Source organism: Varanus komodoensis, unplaced genomic scaffold, assembly GCF_004798865.1.
Source record: "Varanus komodoensis strain SLA01 unplaced genomic scaffold, ASM479886v1 scaffold1, whole genome shotgun sequence".
Classification (NCBI taxonomy): Eukaryota; Metazoa; Chordata; class Lepidosauria; order Squamata; family Varanidae; genus Varanus; species Varanus komodoensis.
Genome location: NW_025335268.1, coordinates 114895407 through 114918983, shown reverse-complemented (window position 1 = coordinate 114918983; position 23577 = coordinate 114895407). Strand labels below are relative to the sequence as shown.

The window sequence follows — 23577 nt, the reverse complement described above, 5'->3', positions numbered from 1 at the left end:
AATGATGCTCTATTGCTTATTTTTCTTCTAGGCTGTCTTCACTGATTTGGAAATTCTTGCAACCATTTTTGCAGCAGCAATTCATGATGTAGATCATCCTGGTGTCTCCAATCAATTTCTTATTAATACAAGTGAGTCATCTATGTACTAAATACACATATATGTATCACTAGTTCTGGCATATCTTCCTCATCAAACTTTATTTTTTTTTAAATAACAACAATGGTTATTAGATTTCATACAGACCTGAAGAGTGCACAAGACTCCTAACATTATGGTCTGATGATATGGTGTTTCACTGTGAAGTGCTTATAAAAAGCACACTGTGAGAGTGTTAAGTATAATTTATCAATGCAGTTGACATCCACAAACCATATGCTACTGCACATCTTTCCATGCTATTTTCTGCCAATATAAAGAGGAAAACACATGGGTAGGAAGGTAGCACATGGGCAGTGTAATGGTAGCAGCTAATTACTCAGACGGTGCTCAACACCTCCATCTGGAGCATGTCCTAAAGTAGATTGAGAAGAAATACATTGACATAGGTTGACAATATACTGAAGGATAAATAAATGATGCCTTCAGGTTCCAAGGCAGGTGCGCCTCTAAATATTAGTTGCTGGAAGTAAAACAACAGGGAAAAGCTGCTGTACCTCCAGTCCTGTTAATGCTGGATGTATCAGACTGGCTATAGTCTGAAGTAGGTAAGGACCTTTGATCTGATATTGCAAACCTCTTTCTACAATCTCATATTAAGTGGAATGGAGATGAACCAAAACGATGTTAATGAAGACATGTTCCAGTAGCTGGAGTGCAAGACATGAATAAACAATTGACTTAAGACTTTGTAATGACATCAGACAGGTTTTCTGAAGAGTTGGTGGAGCACAAATTATCGAGGCAATACTTAACCAAACAAGTTGCCATTACTTTTTGCAGTGTGAGAGTCACTCCAAAATGAAGCCAAATTTATTAATTAATTCTGGAATCATTTCTTTCAAGTGTACTTGAGATCGTTTCTAAGTTGAGCAACCATATTGTCAACCAGAGTGTCTGAAGAGAATGATATGCTGTTTTTTTCAAAAAATATATTTTCTTAACATATACAAATACATAGAAAAATGTAGAATGAAGACAAAAACTAGTATAAACAGAACATACTAAAGTGAACAAGATAAACAAAATAAACAAGATAGCTGAGGGAATTTAAACAGATATAGCCTATATTACAACCCCCCAAACTGATTATCTTTCTATCTTCCCATGCTTATGAGAGTTTACTGAAAAGAAATAATTATTTTATACATCAACAGATACTGCTTTGCTTTTTCTTTTCTTAACACCCCTGAAATTTCATTAATCATGCTAAGCACAATAAAAAATATCCATTTATCATAAAATTCTTCTAATGGTTGATAGCTCTTGAATAGTAATAGTATCATTCAATATTTTCCTCTGCTCCGCAGTACATTTCTCAAGCCCTGGCAAGGGGCGGCATAGAAATGTTCTAACAATAATAATAATAATAATAATAATAATAATAATAATAATAATAATATACTTCTCCATCCCATCTTCTGGGATTGATTTTTTTATATAGCTTTGAGAAAAAAATCAATAAATTGCTCATGAGTTTCCTTTTTCACATATGTTATGCCATTATCCTTCTTAATGCTGTAATAGATCTTTCCACTTCCTTCTTGAGACAAAACATTAAATATCTTCCAGGTTTATTTGCATGTTCAAAATGTCTCTGTTTCAACTCAGCTTCTTTTGTATCTTCATATGTCTCTAACATATTTGGCTGATTTCTTAATTTTCTGAGTTCAGTTAAAAATAGTTTATCCTGGTCCTTTTTATGTTGATCCTCTAGCACTTGAATTTGCTCCAAAAGTCAGTCAGTCAGTCAGTCTCTCTCTCTCTCTCTTTCTTTTTGGTGCAGACTTCTCTCTTTTCCTTAGACACTGTTTCTAAAACCTATCCTCTCATATAAGCTTTACTGACTTCCCATATAGTGGTTATGGAGACAATCATTTGTATTATTTAATCTAAAGATTTTTTGCAGTACTTCTCCTGACTTTGTCAAAATGTTGTCTTGTAGCAAAAGGTCATCATTAAGTCTCTTCCTCTGACCTGTTCTTCCCATCATATTATCTCCAATGGATTAGGATCAGAAAGTATCTTGGATAAAATCTTTACTTCCTTCTAAATTCATAATATAATTTTTTAGATATCCAGCACATGTCAATCCTTGAATATGTCTGATGTCTGTCAGAGAAAAAAAATGTAATCCCTAACTACAGAATTTTTAAATCTTCATGCATCTTCCAACTGCAACGTTTCCATCTAGTTAAAAACCATTTTAGGTATTTTATCACCTCTTGCTTTTATTGACTTATTTTTATTTTATTTTATTTAAAACATTTTTATCCCATCCTTTCCAATGAATGACTAACTTATCCATGTTTAGATCTATAACTCCATTCATATCACCAGTAATTAAAAGTACTCCTTCTTGAAAATCCAGTATCAATTGAAATAATTTTTCATAAAATGTTTCTTTTGCATCATTCGGTGCATAAATCACTGCCAATGTATTAATTTTCCCACTCGGAAATCTAATCTTCAAAATAATAAACCATCCCTTTGGGTCTTTAAATTCTTCTATCACATTTAGTCTTTGATTACTAATATAAATAGCAACTCCCTTCTTTTTTAGCATCTGCTGAGGCTGCATGAAGTTTACCCAGTCTTTTAGAGTTGTGGATATGAACATTTTTTTTTCTTTATATAGGTTTCTTGAATACATGTTTTATCTGCCCTCTGTTTTCTTAAAAAGTTAAAAATTTCAGTTCATTTAGAGGGGGAGTTCATCCCATTGACATTAATAGATAAGATCTTCATTTTGCCTCTAGTTTGCATTTAAAAAACTCACAGATTATCTTTCAATAGTTCTGTGGAATATCATTCGGCTTCTGCTTCCAAATTAATACTCCTCCACCTCCACTCAAACTTCCACATTCCTTCATTACTGTAATTAATCTCACAATTTAACTAAACCTCTAAAGCAGTACAGAATTTAAAAAATGAAAAGAGAGGAGAGACCAGAGAACTTAGAAAAGTGGGAACAAAAAGGAGAGGGAGAGTGAAAAAGAAGAGAAGGGACCCAGAAAAAATTGTGCAAAAGATAAAATCAGTTAATCAGCATTCTATGATGTTATACTTATTAGTAATATTCTTTTTCTATTAAAATATTAGTTGAGATTAGTTTGTTAAAAGAAAGCTTGTTCAAAGAAGACTTCCATATAAAGGAACTCTGGTATCTACTTATTCCAACAAGTGGCGTTGATGGTCTTCAAATCAGTCTATGGCTGCATAAGTTCTTTTACTGAATAGTAAAGGTAAAGGTAAAGGTTTCCCCTTGACATTACGTCCAGTCATGTCTGACTCTAGGGGGCGGTGCTCATCTCCATTTCCTAGCCAAGGGAGCCAGCGTTTGTCCGCAGAACGTCTCCGTGGTCATGTGGCTGGCATGACTAAACACCGAAGTGCACGGAACTCTGTTACCTGCTCAATTGTTGCTTTTGCAGCAGGGTGCCTCAGCCTCCCCTTCTCTCGAGGTCCAGTAGGTGAAGCTGATCTCCAATTCACTTTATCACTGCCTCAAGGCTTTATTCTCATAAAGCTAAAAGCACAGGAGATCAGAGATCAAACATATCCAAAAGATCATACCTCCTATCCCAGCCTAAAGCATAGCCATAGGGAGATACAATTGTCTTCTAAAGGAAGTCATATATTAGTCAAGCAATAGCAACAAGGAGTCTCTCAACTCACATAAGCAGCCACTCCTCAGAAAATGGTGATGGTGAAAAAGAGAGACCATCTCCTCCAACATACTGAAGCCTCAGTCACAGCTGTTTGGTAGTGTCCATGATTAATTTCTTGAGTGATATCACAAAATAAAATTCCATTACAGTTCATACAAGGTATTGAAAAATATCCGTTTCAAAGGCTTTTCCAAACATACAGACAGGAATGTCTTGTGGAAAAAAGAATCTCAGCCTCAAGTCTAAGCTGTCCAGAAAACACAAATATTCTTCAGTTAAAAAGCCACATAAATGTACACTCAGCTAGTATTCTCATGCCAAGGTCAGTTGAGAACAATTCTTAGTTCTAAAACAGAAACTTTAAACAGCCTGTATGTAAAATGTTGTTAATCATCCGATTGTCTATTCCAGAGTCCCTTTAAAGTATACAGAAAAAAAAGTCTTAAAATCTAAACTGCAACAAGTTGAAATGTTATTATTTTCCCTTGGCAAAAGCAGAAAGACAATATGAAATAGAATAATAATGGGGGGAGAAGAAAGAAGAACAAAAGAGAAAGTGGGGGAGGCAGACTCTGAGCTCTTTAGAGTTTACCTATATCTTGCCTCTGGATGCTATCAGAGCAGTAAACACAAAGTCTTCATGCACACCTGTCAGAGAGATAAAAACTTCTCAGGAGATAATTTATTACCTTCATTTACAACACATAGGAAAGAGCAGCATCAAGCCACTGCTATTTGAGTCGCCAATCCCCAGGAAGTCAAGATTGATATGCTATCTTGGTTTCTGTATGGTCCCCTTTTAAACCATGGTATCTAATGTACCAAAGATGGATTTCAATAGGAAAGAATGCATTACATTTAATGGTGAACACATACTCTTTTTGTGCACATATTTTTTCTCTGTACAGATTCTGAACTTGCTCTGATGTACAATGATGAGTCTGTCTTGGAAAATCATCACCTTGCTGTAGGTTTTAAGCTACTACAAGAAGAGCACTGTGACATCTTCCAGAACCTGACCAAGAAACAGCGCCAAACTCTCAGGAAAATGGTGATCGACATGGTACAGATTTGTTGTCCCCGCTTTCTTGCTGCTTATTCTTCTGCTGTATGACCATCCACACATTTATCATAATTCTTTATCCTTTCCTAAAGGTTTTGGCAACAGATATGTCCAAACATATGTCTCTTCTGGCAGACTTAAAAACTATGGTGGAAACAAAAAAAGTGACCAGTTCTGGGGTCCTCCTCTTAGATAACTACACAGACAGAATACAGGTCTGTATGGAAGATTCCCTTTCTCTGATGCTACTCATCTTTAAAAAGACATACTGCATACTATGATTTACTTAGAGGAATAGATGAATGAGTTCAGAGCTCTGCGAATTTTATCTGTGGATTACACAGCAGGCTGACTTTTTTCAAGTCATGCGGATTCTTGGATTTGCAAATTGGTTTTTCACTTTGTAAGAATTTGCATTAATGTGCACTTGCACACATGCACCAATTCATATTAGTTAATTAATGAGGATTGGTACATGTGTGCAAGTGCATATTAGCACAAATGCAAACTCACACATGTAGAACAAGCTTCTGGTAAAAAAAAATCCAATTCTGTAAATAAGCAAATTTGAAGTTGAAGATCCATGAAACATAGATCTTGTTTCTAAATCTGAACGTAAATAGCTTTAACAAAATCTTTCCAAGCCCTTTCCAATCTTTCTACATAGAGGTCAAGACAGGAGAGCAGAAAAGGTTAGTCACTGTGGACTAACTGCGTCCTATCAAATTTAGAATTTCACAACCTGGAGGGCTTGCAGTCCCAGATGCTGCATGCTTACTCCAGAGTAAGAAGCTAATTAGTTCCTGGGTGGAGGGGGGGAGCACTTCATGTGTGTCAAAGGACTTTTTCAAGGTGGGGAAGTAAGGCAGTCCACAGATCCTAGTATAGCATAATAATGACTGGAGCAGTGATAATCATTGGGAGGAAAAAAGTCTAGTAGGAGATTATAGAGAGATTTCAAGGAGTTAGAGCAGGAATGGACTGAATGCCTCTGTGCTGTTGCAGTATGAACATCTGTTTGTGCTGCAACAACTTCTGGGAATAGGCCTGAGCTAATGGATGGACAAGGGATGCAGGTGGTGCAGTGGTTTAAACTACTGTGCTGCTGGGCTAGTTGATCAAAACGTTGCTGGTTCGAATCTGCATAACGGGGTGAGTTCCTGTTGCTCCGTCCCAGCTCCTGTCAACCTTGCAGTTTGAAAGCATGCAAATGCAAGTAGATAAAAAGGTACCACTTTGGTGGGAAGGCAACAGCGTTCTGTGCAACTCGGTGTTTAGTCATGTCGAGCACATGACCACGGAGATGGTCTGCAGACAAACACTGACTCCCTTGGCTAGGAAACAGAGATGAGCACCGCCCCCTAGAGTCAGGAATGACTGGACTTAATGTCAAGGGGAAACCTTTACCTTAACCTTTTTAATGGATGGATAGCTAAGAATATTGAAAGCAGGAACCTACTCCAATCATTCTCTGCTTTGTCAATTATTTGATGCTGATGCTGATGCTGATGTTGATTATGATCATGATCATGATGCAGCAGCAATTGGAAACGTCCATTTCAATATTTTCCTGGATTGAAATTTCTGTATCTTTTCAAAATAAGATTAAGACAAAATTCCATTTTACCATTCCTTGTCTCTAATAAAACTTTTTGTGCCACAGTTACTCAGATTCTTATTTTGTGTGTTTTAGCCACACACACACAAACACACACACACACGTTACAACATATGTTTCAAAACTGGTTGACCTGTTGGCAGTACACAGTGTCACAGGATGAATCGGTCCCCTAGCTGAAAGGTAGCATAAGATGGTAGAGACATAAAGTGAGCTATCACTGCATTGCAACTTGGTAAAAATAATTTGAATGAAGTTATTTTCCATAAAATAGTTCAAAATAAGGGTATTTTTGCAAATATAGCAGCAAATACAGGATGAAATGTTGTACTATTTTGATTATGTGAACCGTCAATAGATGTTCTGTAAATGCAGGTTCTCCGAAATATGGTCCATTGCGCTGATTTAAGTAATCCCACGAAATCCCTGGAGCTCTATCGGCAGTGGACAGACAGAATCATGGAAGAGTTTTTCCAGCAGGGAGACAAGGAACGGGATAGAGGAATGGAAATCAGCCCAATGTGTGACAAACACACAGCTTCTGTAGAGAAGTCACAGGTATTTAATGTTTCTTATCTCCTACTGCCAGTATTGATCCTGTTTACAAATGAAAAATTTGATTCTAAGTTTTTGCCACTAGTGCGAGCATCTTTTAAAGGGTATGTCAACTTGGTTTCCCCCCCCCCCCCCGGTCTTTGCATGCATTGATAAATACCCAAGGGTTGATGGGAGGGATGTTTTGCATATTGTGCAAAATGCAGATCTATTCCAATATTCTACATACTTCTGACATCTTTTCCTGCAAAATAGCAGGCAAAAAAATCATCCAGAGCTCTTCTGCTGAGATTCACTGGTTGGAGCAAGTTACTATGGAGAAAGGGACTCTCCCTGCCCTGACACCCCACTTATGCCTCTGGAAAGTTATACAAATGTTAGGCTATATCCAGCAGTGTTTCTAGCAGTAGTATTCAACAGAAGGCCCAGGAATGAAGTATTCCAGGGCTGGACTGGGTCTCCTTATAAGACGTATAATGCAAACTGAGGCAAAAAATCCAAACTTTAAGCATAGGTGGATGGGATCTGAGCTAGTAGCAAATGAGTAGGCAAGGGATTTTGGGGTGGTGGTGGACAGCTGAATGAAAATGTCAGCTTAGTGTGCAGCTGCTCTGAAACAGGCAAACCCCATGTTAGGCAGAAATACAACTGCCAAGATCTTACGTACTCCCTCTATACAAATCCTTGATTTATATCCTCGCTTAGAATATAGTGTACAGTTTTGGGTGCCTTATCTGAAAACTGACATTACTGAGTTGGAAAAGGTACAGAAAGGGGCACAAAAATGATCAAGGTGTTTTTGCATAGATTGAAAAATACTCAAGGTTGACAGAAGGTTGATGAGAGGCAGCTACAACAACTGGGACTGTTCAGCATAGAGGAAAGGGGAGAAAGGGGAGACATGGTAGAAGTGTTTAAAATAATGCATGGTATGGAGAAAGTGGAGAAGGATAGATTTTTCTACCTCTCCTAAAACACCCAAATCTGGAGTTGTCCCATGAAGCTGATTGGTAGGAGGTTTCAGACAGATAAAAAGTACTTCCGCATGCAACATTTAGTTAAACTATGTAATTTACTGCCACAGGAAGTGGTGATGGTCACCAATTTAGATGGCTTTAAAAAGGGATTGGACAGATATGTGGAGGAGGAGGCTATCAGTGGCTACTAGCCTTGCTGGCTATGTGCTGCCTCCTTTAACAGAGGTGTTGTGACTGCATACATCAGTTGCTGCAGAACTTGAGCAGGTGGAGGTCTTGCACTCATTCTGGTTGAGGGATCCTATGAGCACCTGGTCTGCTACCATATGTATGGGTCCAGCAATGGCTTTTCTTATGGCTTTTCCTTTGGATATGTTGGATTTAGTGGGAGCCCAAGATTGCACCCAGGACTAGATCTCCAGTTGTAATCAAAGCCAGTGGTGGGAGCTGGGAGGTTCTGAAATCTGTGAGGCAAAAAAATCAAAGAAGAAAAAAATAGAAACAGGAAAAGGAAAGGCAAGCAAGACCCACCAGTATCTCTCACCCTGGGCAGTTGTATTCAGCCAGGGCCTAGGTTATGTGGTGATACTCCCACTGGTTGGAGCAGGTTAATATGAATGGCTGTGTTGGCTGACATCAGAAAATGTTCTGCTTGCATTTGCTTTTTGTTTTGTAGGGAAATCATCCTTTATATATATATTCTAAATGGGTGCCATTTTTGTATATTAGCTATACCAGCCTCATCCGGCTTAGTGTCCCTAAATGTTTTGAGCTACAACTTCCAAGATTCCTGAGCACTGACCATGCTGGCTGAGGCTAACTGGAGATGATATCCACAATATCTTGAGTTGGGCTAGTTGGCACCAGGCAGGGTAAAGTGTTGGAACTTGGACTACAGAACCAGTTTATATCCCGGTCAACTCATTGGGTGATCTTTGGCCAATATCTTTCCCCAACCTTGAATTCCTTATAAAAATTATTTAATTAGTATTAATAATGAATAAAATGATTGAACACAGTGATAAGGCAAATAGATTAAATTATATAATTTGCAATCCAAAATGGATTTTTAAAAAGTCCCTATGTTTTTCTCATGTAAGCTGTCCCCTGAGCAAATTCATTTGCAACATAGTTTAAAAACTGGGTTTCTGGTGGTGTTTATGAATGTGAAGTGCCAAAGAGGTCGGGCAAAGCCAAGAAGCCCAGGCTGCAGCAAATGTTCATAACATTTTGGCTAAAGCTGTTACAATAGAATTATAATGGCTTGTTCAACATCCTGTTGAGTCCAAAGATGGCAAATGGGATTTCCAAACAAAACATCCTAGCACTAAGGTGTGCTCCTTTGAAAGCCATTTCCCTGTCCCATAGAATTGCCATCCAACAGCTTTTGAACTTAAGTGACAAACTCTGGCCAAGCAGATTTTCCCTTAGCCTGCATAGCCATTCAGTTTTCTCTGTTCCTTGCTTCCTGTTTGTTAAGGACCTGAGAAGTAATCTAACTCAGAGCTTATGTTATGTTAGTTGTGAGGTCATGTCCAACCCACTGCATCCCCATGGACAAAATTCCTCCAGGCTCTCCTGTCCTCCACCATCCCTCGGAGTCCCCCTAAGCTCACACCGACTGCTTAAGTGACTCCATCTAGCCACCTCATTCTCTGCTGTCCCCTTCTTCTTTTGTCATCTATTGTTCCCAGCATTAGGTTCTTCTCAAGTGAGTCCTTCCTTCTCATTAAGTGGCCAAAGTATTTGAATTTCATCTTCAGTATCTGGCCTTCTAAAGAGCAGTCAGGGTTGATCTCCTCTAAGCAGTCCAAAGGCCTCAATTCTTCAGCGCTCTGCCTTCCTTATGGTCCAGCTTTCACAGCCATACATTGCAACTGGGAAAACCATAGCTTTGACTATACAAACTTTTGCCAGCAGGGTGATGGCTCTGCTTTTTAGTATGCTGTCTAGATTTGCCATAACTTTCCTCCCAAGGAGCAAACGTCTTTTAATTTCTTGGCTGCAGTCCCCGTCTTCAGTGATCTTGGAGCCCAGGAAGATAAAATCTGTCACTACCTCAATTTCTTCCCCATTTATTTGCCAGGAAGTGATAGGACAGGATGCCATGATCTTAGTTTTCTTAATGCTGAGTTTCAAGCCAACTTTTGCACCCTCCTCTTTCACCCGCATTAAGACACTCTTTAGTTCTTCTTCACTTTCTGCCATGAGAGTGGTATCATCTGCATATCTGAGGTTGTTAATATTTCTCCCGGCAATCTTAATTCCAACTTGTGATTTATCTAGCCTGGCCATTTGCATGATGTGCTCTTAATTTATAAATTAAATAGGCAGGGTGACAATATACAGTCTAGCCATACTCCTTTCCCACTTTTGAACCAATCAGTGGTTACATGTCCAGTTCTCACTGTTGCTTCTTGACCCACTTATAGGTTTCTCAAGAGACTAATAAGATGGTCTGGTACTCCCATCTCTTTAAGAACTTGCCACAATTTGTTGTGATCCATGCAATCAAAGGCTTTACAATAGTCAATGAAGCAGAAGTAAATATTTTTCTGGAACTCTCTAGCTTTCTCCATGATCCAATGTATGTTGACAATTTGATCTTTAGTTGACAATTTGACAATTTGATCTCTGCCTCTTCAAAGCCCTGCCTGTACTTCTGGTATTTCTCAGTCCACATACTGCTGGAGCCTAGCTTGTAAGATTATGAGCATAACTTTGCTAGCATGTGAAATGAGTGCAATGCAAGTAGTTTGAACATTGTTTGGCATTGCCCTTCTTTGGGATTGGAATGTAAACTGACCTTTTCCAGTCCTGTGGCCACTCTTGAGTTTTCCAAGGTATATATGACATGCTAATTCTAGTCAGGATAAATGGGAATGATAACCCCACTGGCAAGCATTTATTCTCTAATTATCATACCTGGCTTACATGAATTATATCCTAATAACCTATTAACTACTAAGTCATCTATGTGGTAGTAGGTCCTTGTCACCATAAATTCATATGGTTTTGCTAACCTTAACCTAAAAAGCCTTTTTAAACTTTGTAACTGTGATTTTTGAAAGCAAAGCTATATTACGTAAGTATATTAAATAGTTTGTCCCATTTCCTTCAAAGGCTGTGAGTGAAAAAAGTTGAACTTTTACTTTATGGTTGCTGCTTAAAGAATCTTTGTGGCTAACCTGGTTTGCTCTCACTAGCTAGATACTGAAACAAACCAAGTTCTTTGAGTCCGGAAATCATAGGGAACTATAACTACTTACTATATAGTATCCTTCAGGCATGCAGTGGTACCTTAGTTCACAAACTTAATTCATTCCACGGTTCTGGTTGTGACCCGAATTGGTCACGAACCAAGTCAAATTCCCACATAAGGTTCAATGTAAATAAGTTTAATGCATTCTGACCCCTACGAACAGGGAAGTGAACCAATTTTGGTCGCAAACCAAGTCAAATTTGCCCATGAGGTTCATAAATAAGGTTAATCTGTTCTGTAAATATTTCTTTTTTAATCACGAAAATTTGAAACAAAGTAACAAAGAACAACAAAGTAACAGCATACAGTACAGTAGAGAACACTAACCTAGTTGGGGGAGGGAGATTATTGTTTGGAGGCAGAGTCCCCTCCATAAGGACATTGGGGAGATCTCTTTCTGGGGTTTCCTTTCTTCTTTGTCTCTTAGCTGCAGGGTAAATTTTGGCAAAAAATCTGCACATTCTGGTCACCTTCATTACTGCTCTGCACATTCTTTTTACCACCATGCTTGCCTTGCACTTTCTTTGGAGCCATTATTCAATATATCATCATCATCCTCATCATCAATATTATTATTGAATAATACTTTACAGTACTTTATGTGCTAAAAAGCACACAAAAAAGTTTCACAGCAGGTGACCACAGGTCTGTCTGCAACTGCGAGCGGAGAAGATGGGCACGATCGCGATCATGCTCGTGTGGGGAAGATGGCCACAATTGCCATCATGTTTGTGCAAGAACATGGCCATGATTGTGGTCATCACCCGAAGTGGAACTCGCAAATGGAGGCAAAATTTTTCTGAAATTTTTGTTTGTGAACTGATTTGGTTGTGAACTGAGACTGTCATGAACCAAGGTACCACTGTAGTTGGCTGATACAGGACTTGGGGCATCATTTTTTGTGGTAGTCTCCTTTTTTACATGTTTCAGTCTGGCAATGAAGTTTGCATTATTCTATCAGAATCAATGGATTTCAGTGTTTTCCTTGTTTTATCTTACAGAAAATCTCTGCATTCGTTTTTAGTTCATTGTTTGGGTGTATTAGTGTACAGCTGTTGGTTTATCTGATTTGTATAAACTGTACAATTGTATTATACAAATTTTATTTCTGATTTTCAGCCTTCAGCACCGTTTGGGCAGAGGTGGGATTCATATATATGTCTAATAAAATGATAGAAGTGTGCTTCTAGTTTAGAATTCAGAGTCGTGATAATTACTTATTGTTGTTTCACAGGTTGGGTTCATTGATTATATTGTCCACCCACTTTGGGAGACGTGGGCAGATCTAGTGCAGCCTGATGCCCAGGATATCCTGGATACCCTGGAAGATAATAGGAACTGGTACCAGAGCATGATCCCTCAGAGTCCCTCTCCTCCCCTTGAGGAACGCAACAGAGACTGTCAGAGTCTGATGGAGAAGTTCCAGTTTGAGCTTACCCTTGAAGAGGAGGATTCCGACAGCCCTGAGAAAGATAGTGATAATATCAGCTATTTCAGCGGTACAAAGACACTCTGTGTGATTGATCCGGGGAAAAGGGATTCCCAAAGGGGAGTCAATATAAAAATTCTGGCAGATGATACATTGCCTAGTGATACTTAATGCAGTGTATCCATATTGGTAAATTTAAATCCTTAATGTATGTGAAGGTTGTCTCACTGACAAACCTGACGTTTAGGTCTTCAGCCAACATCCAACCAGCATTGGCTAAAAGACCTTACCAGCGCCTTAAGATTGGAGTCAGGGTTAAGGAGTGTGTAATGACTGCTCAGGAAATTAACAGGTGATTTACATTGCAGTTTAAGCTTTGTCAGCCAAAAAAAAAAAAAAATGATTGTGGTGGTTTGGAGCCAGAGTGAGTTGTTACTGAGTAAGCCTAATGCTGAGTGACACATAACAGAAATCTTTTCTATTCCTAAGAGATTTTGCAACCTTTAGTAGGCCCAACAGCTAAAACTACTGATTCATAACTCTGAATTTAAAACTTGTCCACCTGTCTGCAGACCCTTGTGCCTTTTTTATAAATACTTCCATGTCTTTTTGAGAAGCCTACTAAATAGACAACAACAAAATGTGTTTGATATTGAAGTATTTTAATTATTCCAGTTTTAATGAAAAAAGTCTTCCTTTTTATGGGCAATATGTGTTACTGTATTGAAGTTTAATCACTTTGACTCACTAAGTAGAGCAGCGTGCTCCACTTCTTGCATCATTGGCTATTTTATCTGTCTTGCAGCCCCTGTGTAGCTCTTCTATTTGCTTGCTCCTGAAAACGGTATTCTTCACTCAACTGTTTTTGACATTTTTTGTGCACAGGAAAACATGTAGCTTTGTGTTTTCATAACACAATATAGCACACGTGAAAACTGGCATACTGAATTAGTGTGATGTACATTCTACCCTTGTAGTGTTTTTAGTTCTTTAAACTCAGTAGAAATTGTAAGCTTGCCCCTTCTGAATTCTTCTCCTTGCATAGTTCATGTCATTAAGTTTAGTCCCCTTTTTTCTCCTGCAACTGCCTTGAGCTCTAACATGTCCAGTACTGTTTATAACAGGGTATTTATTACTTAATGTATATAATGTAATGTTTTGTAAGTATTAATTTATAAAAATTAACATTACCTGTCAGTGGTGATGCTATTTGTGTAGAAGACTCTGAATAAGAGTCGCCTTTCATGTAATTTTTTTTGTATTGCATAAAATAAATGAACCTGAACTTAGCTTAAAATAGACATAGGAAACCTAGAGAGGGCATTCACGTGGCATTGGGTCACAGGGGTTTCATTTTCTGTTGGATCTGGGAAATCATCATTGTTGGTGACTGAGAGAGATTTAGATGATACGTTCAGATGATACGAAGCTACTGAAAAAATACCTAGTAATGTCACAAATTTTAAGTGTTATTTCCAGTTTATGAACAAACCAATGTGAATTTATAAGACAAAATGTGAACTGATGTTATAATTGTGCTGTGAAACCTTTTTCAACAAAGCTTGTTAGGCATGTATATTGTGCCAGTTTCAGTTAGTAAAACAATATTTCAAGCTTTCAATCCAATTTGTGACTAACTAGTTGATAAAAATAGCACATTTGTGCATGGTCAGTGGGTTTGTATGTCTGTTGAACTCTGCATTGTTCCAGGTGGTTATTTTATTGTTTCAAATTTTCACACAATGTATGTTGTTATAGTATTATATATTGTGTCCAGATGCATTCTTAAGAGATTTTTATATGAAGTGAATAAATGAAAGCATGACTTAGACCGAGCTCTCATAATTGTTCAGTAGTTTGTCTTATTAGCTTGGGTTCTTTGTTTAATGCAAAATTCTTTAATGTCACCATTATAGTGAATAAGGGAAGAGCCTGTTTTGTACCCAACCGATATTAGTCACTGAATTAAGTGAACCCCAGATTGGCCTTCATTAAAACAAACAGATTTTTCATCTTTAAAAAAAATATAATTAAAGGCTGATATCCTGAAGCAAGTTAAATCAGTGTAGCATCTCACTGGTTTCAATAGATATGTCCCGATGATCTCCAGCAACAGGCTTTTAAACTCCCTTGTGGAAAATACTTGTATAAAGTGGGATATAAACTTTACAATAGACTGCCTAATTCTACTCACAACTAAGTGTACTCAGATTCACTTATCATAAATTTCTTCTCACTTCCAGCACAATGTATTTCCTCCTGATTTGAATATGTTTTCCTGCTAAACAACAGACCATCATGAAATGATATCTTAAACTATTTCCTTCCCACTCCAAGCTGTACATTTATCTATTTTGGAGAGAGTGTGAATGTAATAATGTCTTTAAAAAACTGACTACCTGAGGATTATTGAATAGGAATCATGTGCCTCCTAGTGGTGGATGAAAAGTAGAATCTACTACCTCCGTACTTACATGTCTCAGCTGTAGTGGACAGATGTCTTGGGCCTGATTCTATATTAGGAGTAATAAAAAGTCACATTTCATCCTGCCTGAACAAAACCTGCCTGGAAAGCCCAGGGATATCCCCAGAAAACATTATCAAAAACTTGTATTACATGATGATTCAGATATAGAGTGGCTGCAGTCCATCCATACAAGTGAATCATTATCAGTTTCTACTCCCAACTATTCTTTGTATCAGTCATATAGGGCCATATTTTAATGATACTATGTAAATGTGGCCTTGGGATGACTTTGGATACTTTGGGAAATTTGTGGTAGCTCCATTACTGGATTAAATATCACAGTAATGATATTAAATATTTGTTATGCAAATGTCATTTCCCCTGGACTATCTCCCAGATTGCAACAGGTACTATGTGAAAGCAACTCAGTCCTAAATGTAGGATTATCAAGGAAATATGCATTATTCCTTATTACAGATAATTTGCATAAACTCATAGAAGCTGGCAAGATCATGAAGGCACCCTACTTCTTGCACCCAAGCAAGCCTTACCTCTACTCTTACATCAGTGCCCTCGCCACCAGCTTTCTTCCCAATGCATTACTTTCTACTTACAGCTTTTCTGACTATTAATATTAATTCACTTGCCTTTCCAGATTTGGTGAGAAAAGGCAAGATCCTGAGAAAGAAAGGCTGTTTTATGAGAGGTGTTGTATTTAGATATAACATTCAAATTAAGAGCCATGTAGACTAGTTAAAAGTCTTACAGCGCAATCGTATACATGTCTACCCAGGAGTAAGTATTGTGACTTAAAGAGAAGTTAAATTTACTTTACTACTAAGTAAGTAAGTGTAGGACAGAAGACTCAGTCTTTAACAGCTGATTTCAACAGCATCTTCTACACAAGAAGAAGCATAGCTTCTTCACTAATGCAGCCTGAATTTTTCAGCATCCCAAATGACCACCTGCACTGCCTGTACACTGGGACAAGATTGCTAATGAGCATGCTGTTACATGGGTGAGTGTATATGACATGCACATGAAAGAGACATGTTTGCACATGTAACTGGGATGAAGAATGCTAGCATAAGATAACCAGACTCCTTAGTAAAGTTCTTCAATACAGAAGAGGCATTCCAGAGATGACGTGCAAAATGTGACACAGCTGATCAGGAAATGAAGATGACAACAGGCAATAAAAACATAGAAACAGAGCAAGTCAGAAGTGAACTCCCGGGCCATCTAGTCTGACCCACGGCTCCAGTCGGCTCCGCTCATGACATGCCCACCATGTGCATCTCTAGTCTATCCTTGAACACCCTCACCAATGAGACCTCAACCACCTCCCATGGAAGCCCATTCCATGGGACCCGACTGTCAGGAAGTAGTTCCTGACATCTAAATTGAACCTTGGTTCCCTGAGCTTTGCTCTGTTGGAGCACACCTTGCCCACCTCTGCAGGGGAAAACAGACCTCTACCCACCTCTATGTGACACCCCCCCCCCCCACATACCTATATGTGACCAACAGATCCCCTTGGAGTCTCCTCTTCTCCAAGCTGAAAAGACCTAGTCCCTCAGTCTCTCATATAGCTTTCTCTGCAATCCTTTTGGCCCCACACTGCACCAATTCTAACCTGGCAATATCCTTTCTGTAATGTGGAGCCTAGAACTGAACACAATACTGCACTTGCAGGTGTACCAGAGTTGTATAAAGTAGCAGTATTACTTCGCTTGATCTAGAAGTCACGCCTCTGGCTATGCAACCAAGAGTGGCGTTCGCCCTCTTGACTGCTATGTTACACTGCTGACTCATGTTTAGCCTGCAGTCAACTGGAACCCTGAGATCCCTTTCACAAATGCTCCTCTCCAGAGGCAAGTAGGACCAGGAGATAGTCTTTAATGGGTCAGCATTAAGAGGAGGCATGGTTAGAAACTAATTGTGGGTTCACATCCAGGGGCCCACTAACCACAGCTCCCTGGAGTTACCTCTCTTCATACATGCTGTCTACTCTTTGTCCTTCCTCTCATTCTGCCCTAGATCATGTGTTGATGGGGACAAGAAAATGTAGTTGCCACTGACTACTTGTTTTGCTTTCTGACTGTTAAGCAACTCAGTGTTAAACAACTCAATGATGGGAAAGAAGATGTAGAGCAATGGCAGATGAAGGAGATGGAGGTGAACAGGCAGGCTCACTGAGGGGGAGGCCACAAAAATCTGGAGTTGGCACTGGTATTCAGGAGCAGAAGGAGGAAGATGAGTTGGGGGATAACCCTTTCTCTGCTAGCCATTTTTCTGACTCAGATTTTATCCTTTGATGATCCTCTGCTCCAAGCATGCAATGTTGAGAAAGATATGAGAGCATATGGCCGCCATGGATGCGAAAGGAGGTGGTTAGAGGGATTAGATGAAAGAGGAACCTCCGTAGGAAATGGGTACTGGGGCAAATAGACAAAAGGGTATACCGGGAGGAGGAGGCCCGTTGCAGAAGGATTCTTCACAAGGCTAAGGCTGATTACGAGCTGAGACTTGCCAAGAATATCGAGCAACAAAAAGGGCTTCTTTCAGCATGTAAATAGGAAGAGGAAGGGGAGACAAGTGGTGGGACCACTAAATAAGGAGGAAGGAGATCCAGTGACTGATATGAAGGAACAGGCACAGGTGCTAAATGACTATTTTGCCTCTGTGTTCTCCCCATAGCAGGATGGGGGATATCCGCATAGGAGATTAGATGAGGCTGGGGACTTAGGGGCACAGATTAGAGTCACCCCCCCTCGAAGTTGAGGGGCTCCTCAGGGCATTACAAAGGCACCAGGCCATGACAGGTTACACCCGAGAGTACTTAGAGAGTTGACAGGGGTTCTCTCACACCCGCTGGCCTCCATTTTTGAGACCTCGTGGAGAACAGGTGAAGTTCCAGAGGACTGGAGGGTGGCATCAGTGGTCCCAATGTAGGGTAGTAGAAGGGACATGGGGAATTATAGACCTGTTAGCCTTACGTCCATTGTAGGAAAAACAATGGAAAGGCTTATAATAGAGATCTAGTGATGCTAGATAGGGAAGGGAGGCTGATGGCCACATAACACGGTTTCTGCAAAAACAGGTCCTGCCAGAAAAAACCTTGTGGAATTCTATGACAAGGTTTTGAGATGGCTAGACGGAGGCGATGCAGTGGATGTGATATACCTGGATTTCAGCAAGGCCTTTGACAAAGTGTCCTATGATATCCTGGTGGAGAAACTGAGGAGTTTTGGGATACACCAAAGCACTGTCCGGTGGATTAGCACTTTCCGGTTGACTGACTGAAAGCAGAAGGTAACCATTAGCGGGGAATCATCAGGACTGTGGCCAGTGACAAGTAGGGTCCCCCAGGGCTCTGTCCTGGGGCCGATCCTGTTTAATCTTTTCATTAATGACATGGAAGAAGGGGTGAACAGTATGCTGATCAAATTCGCAGACAACACTAAAACTGGAGCAGTGGCCACAACTGAGGATCAGGTACTCCAAATGGATCTGGACAGACTATGGTAGTGGGCAGGAGACAACAGGATGGTGTTCAATGTGGATAAGTGCAAGGTCTTGCACTTGGGGCATAGGAATAGCTGTCATAAGTACAGGTTAGGTGACAAGTGGCTGGAGAGCAGCACCTGTGAAAGGGACCTCGGGGTGCTGGTTGACTGCAGGCTAAACATGAGTCAGCAGTGTGATGCGGTGGTCAAGAGGGTGAATGCCACCCTTGGTTGGAGAGCCAGAAGTGTGGCTTCTAGATCAAGAGAGGCATTACTACCACTCTATACGACTCTGGTGCACCCGCAACTGGAATATTGTGCTCAGTTTTGGGCCCCTCATTACAGAAAGGATATAGCCAGGTTAGAGTCAGTGCAGCGTAGGGCCACAAGGTTGGTGGCCAGTTTGCAGGGGATGAGGTATGAGGCGAGACTGAGGGAACTGGGTCTCTTCAGCCTGGAGAAGAGGAGACTCAGAGGGGAGCTGTTGGTGACACACAGGTATGTGAGGGGATGTCACATGGAGAGTGGTAGAGATCTGTTCTCCCCTGCAGAGGAAGGCAGGAAGTGCTCCAACGGAGCAAAGCTCAGGGAGCCAAGGTTCCATTTGGATGCCAGGAAGCATTTCCTGACAGTCAGGACCCCGAGGGTGTGGAATGGGCTTCCACGAGAGGTCGTTGAGGCCCCATCAGTGCCTCAGTTCAAGGATAGGCTTGACGTCTACCTGGTGGGCATGTCGTGAGCGGAGCCGGCTGGTCCCGGAGGTCAAACTAGATGGCCCGGGAGGCCCCTTCTGACTCACTCTGTTTCTATGTTTCTATATTCAATTAGTTCTTCCTAGAACATATTCAACATATTCAACCCAGATTCAGACTGGACATCAGGAAAAGCTTCGTCACTGTCGGAGCAATACAACAGTGGAACCAGGTGCCTAGAGAGGGGGTGGGCTTTCCCACACTGGAGACATTCAAAAAGAACCTGGACAGCCCTCTGAGTGGGGTGGTGCAACGTGGTGTCCTGCAACAAGTGGCTGGACTCGATGGCCTTCATGGAAGGGGTTCCAACTCTTCTGTTCTATGATTCTATGATTCCTGAGTTGCACTAGTTGCCTGTTAGCTTCCTGGCTCACAATTTATACTTCTTTTTAATCTCCACAGTTTCTGGGAACTGAGAGCCAGTATGGTGTGGGGACTAGAATGTGGGAGTGTGGACCTGAGAGATCTGGGTTGGCCCTGAAGCTCACTGGGTGGTTTTGAGCCTGTCACTCACCCTTAGCTTAAGCTACCTCAGCAGATTGCTGTTGTCAGGATAAAATGGAGCTATGTAAGCCACCTTGGGATTCTCACAAGGGGGAAAAGCTGTGATATAAATGCAGTGTAATAATAGTCCATTATTATATACATACATACAGAGCTTAGTGATCACCTCCTCCAATTTAAGCCCCGTGCCATTTGCATTTTGTGCAGTAGGACCCCTGTGACATTAGAACATCGTTTGCCCCTCCCTACCTCACCCACTCTTCAGATTTTTCCCAAAGGCCATCTTCTACCTTCCGGGCCTCAGCCTTACAGAAAGGAACACAGTTCCCAGTGCTACCTCAGAAAGCTTTGCTGACAGAGCAGCAGAGACTCTGCCTTTTCTTATGGCTGGCATGTGCCCTTCAGCTGTAATTCAATACTTACTTACCTGGGAGTAAGTTCCATTGAATGCTGTGTGACGACTTCTAATCATTTATTTATTACATTTCTAATCTGATCAATAGCTACAGTCATCGAAGTGAATTATAACCAGTTGAAAAACTAAAATGCCATTTTAAAACAGTTAAAAATAAAACACAAGTATTTAAGAGAATAAAATGGAATAATGAACTACCATTTATTGTAGAGAGCCAGTGGCATAGTGGTTAAGAGCATGGGACTGGGACTCAGGCAATCCGGGTTCGAGTCCCCGCTCAGCCATGGAGCCAACTGGGTGACTTTGGGCCAGTCACAGACTCTCAGCCCAACCTACCTCACAGGGTTGTTGTGGGGATAAGATGGAGGAGGAGATGTAAGCTGCCTTGAGCCCTTTGTAGGAAAAAGGCAGGATATAAATTAAAAAAATGTATTTCTGAGTACATATGTATAGGATGATGCTGTTAGTCACTGTTAGTCACTCCAGATCACCCTTTCTCTATATTCTGTCTTTTGTAACTGTGATTGCTGGAACAATAGGCTTTTCAAAACAGCTAATTATGAATCAGAAAAGCTTAACTTGTCTCAATCGTGGGTTGATAGCACCATCTGGTGGTAAATAAGGGATAAGATTTGATGATTTGGTTTTTGTACTCTGCTGCAGAACCTGCTCTAAAGAAATTGGACATTCTCTATGGAAACCATTAAAAATAAAATCAAAGTAACGTAATTACAACCCAGATCAACAGAGTAATCTTATACATGTTTGTCCAGAAGTAAATCCCATTGGATTTAATGTGAAAATGATGTGGACATGATTCATTATTTATTTTCTTTGTAAAGTTTATGTTCTATGTTTTTAAAACCCAGCATAGCCAAGATGCTATTTAAACAAAAAAATAAACATTCAAAATCAAAGATAAACAGAACAAGCTAATATCCAAGGCACTGAGAAATGGTGAGCCCTGTTGATTAGAGGGCTGGACTGGAGACCTGGGGAATCCAGGTTCAAGTATCTACTGAGCCAGAAAGCTCAAGGTGCCAGCCAGTCACTCTTACCCTAATCCTCTTCACAGGGTTATTGTCTTGAGGATGAAATGGAGCTATGTATGGATTCCTCATAAGAAGAAAAAGGAAGGATAAGAATGCAATGCAGTGATAATAATCAGCAGAACTGTTCCTTCAAATGTGAAAGTTACAACTTTATCAATGAGCAGTGTTGTAAAGTATTACATATCTCATCTTTCAAATACAAATACAGATATTCCATAAAGATATTGAAGCCCTGACAAGACACAAGTGCTGGGAGTGGGGAAGTCAGCTAATTTAGACAGAAAGGTACAACTGTTTCTGCATAGGCTGCACTCCTCCTGAAGCATCAAGTATTCGGCTTAGAAGTTCTCCAGGACTCAAGCACAAATGGTAGTTGTGGCTAGGCATGCCTCTTACCAGTTCAGACAGGTATTCAAGCTATGATCCAGTCTAAAAGTGGGCCTTGCCTCAGGCATGCATCCATTAGGTATATCCAGTCTAGACTACTGCAATATGTTCTGTATGGATGTGCCTTTGAAGAAGACTCAAAAATGAACTGGCCTGCTCAGGTGTTTGTTAGAGCTAAACCCTTGAATGCTTATGCCAATATTATACCAATTGCATGGATTACCACTTTGTTTCTGGGTTCAACTCAAAGCACTGGCTCTGACCTTGAAAGCCCTAAACGTTTGAGACTGGGTTATCTGAATGATCACCCATATGGACCTGCCTACACCTTAACTTTAGATGCCCTATGGACTGGGTCTTCACAGTGGTGACCTCTAGTCGGTGGGATTTATTTATTGTATTTCTAGTTCACCTTTTCTCCTTCCAGGGAGCTCAAGGCAACTTACATAATTTCCTCCTCTCAAACTTATCTTCACAACACACCTGTAAGGTAGGTTGGGCTGAGAGTCTGTGACTGGCCCAAAGTCACCCAGTGAGCTCCATGCTGAGTGGGGGCTAGAACCCAGGTCCCCAAACTCCCACTGCAGCATTCTTAACTACCACTCCACAATGGTCTTTTTGCTGTTCAAACATGCATAAGATTTCAGACTGAATTATAAATGTTAATGATAGGTTAGTGAAGCTAGAAATACCAGATCATAATGAAGGACACAGTTACTTATGGGCCAAAGTCTCAGATAAAAAGGCCTTGACATCAAACAATAATCATGTACTAAAAGATGACTTAAAAAAAATTGGTATTCTATAAGAAGAATTAGTCCTCTGAAAAAAGGGAAGCTCATAAAAATATTGTTAATGATAGATAATCGGTTCAAAGTGATTGGTGTAATGGAGAACGGGTTGATGGCTCCCTGGCTAGGGTCCCTTGATACCAAGGCTTCCAGCCAGGTGGCGATTCAAGAAAGAAATGTGCCAAGGCTGCAAGGCTCAATAACCCTAAAACCCTAAGAAACTTCTAAGGACAGGACCATTCACATTCCCCTCCAAGGCTGGAGATTTTATGCCTAAAAGGTTATATCAGGAGATGTCACCCCATGAGTCATCTGTTGAACTCATCTGTTATCTAATGAAATAAAAGAAGGGAGCTGGGACAGATTGGGGTTCTTCTGATTTCTCCTTTGATGTCTACAATTGAAGCATATGGAAATATTGAAAGAAGATCCATGCTTTTATAACTTATGGGGAAATGATTGATCAACAAGGATGAGTTATGCCTTGGCAACAACTAAAAGATGAAGAATGGGTCATTTATTACCAGCTGGTATCAAGACAGAAAGGGGAACTCCAATCAGGGAAAGGTACTGTAAGAGACCTGATGGAATTTGAAAAGCTGATTATGCAATGAAGGGATCATTTGTTAAGAAGATTTTACAAGCAATTACTCTAATTTGACACTGAAACAAGCAAGCTAAGAAATGTATGATAATTTGGATGCAGACCCCCTGGAAAAGAAAAATTGTCCCACCAATGGGAAACTTTATAGAAGAAAGACATTAAATTCACAGCCAATCAAGCACTAAGAGAAAATTGGTATAAGATGTTTCTTCAGTGGTACATTACCCTGAAAGATATAATGTCCAACATGTGGGAGTCCAATCTTTCCTTGAATGCCCTCACTGATGGGGCCTCTGCTACTTCCCATGGAATTCCATTCCATGTATTAGGGGCCCTGTCAAGAAGTACTTCCTGACCTCCAA

The 23577-nt window shown here is 40.2% G+C and overlaps 1 protein-coding gene across 3 annotated transcripts in view; it reads left to right on the top strand.

Moving 5' to 3' along the window:
• Positions 1-14569, top strand: part of PDE4B (phosphodiesterase 4B) — a 227243-nt gene extending 212674 nt beyond the window's left edge. For all 3 annotated transcript variants that reach the window (XM_044441195.1, XM_044441215.1, XM_044441204.1), the window contains 5 exons: positions 32-131; positions 4739-4893; positions 4986-5108; positions 6887-7069; positions 12540-14569. In XM_044441195.1, coding sequence (XP_044297130.1) covers positions 32-131; positions 4739-4893; positions 4986-5108; positions 6887-7069; positions 12540-12905 — 927 coding nt within the window. In that variant the 3' untranslated portion in view covers positions 12906-14569. The remainder of the gene's footprint in view (positions 1-31; positions 132-4738; positions 4894-4985; positions 5109-6886; positions 7070-12539) is intronic.
• The last annotated feature ends 9008 nt before the right edge of the window (positions 14570-23577 follow it).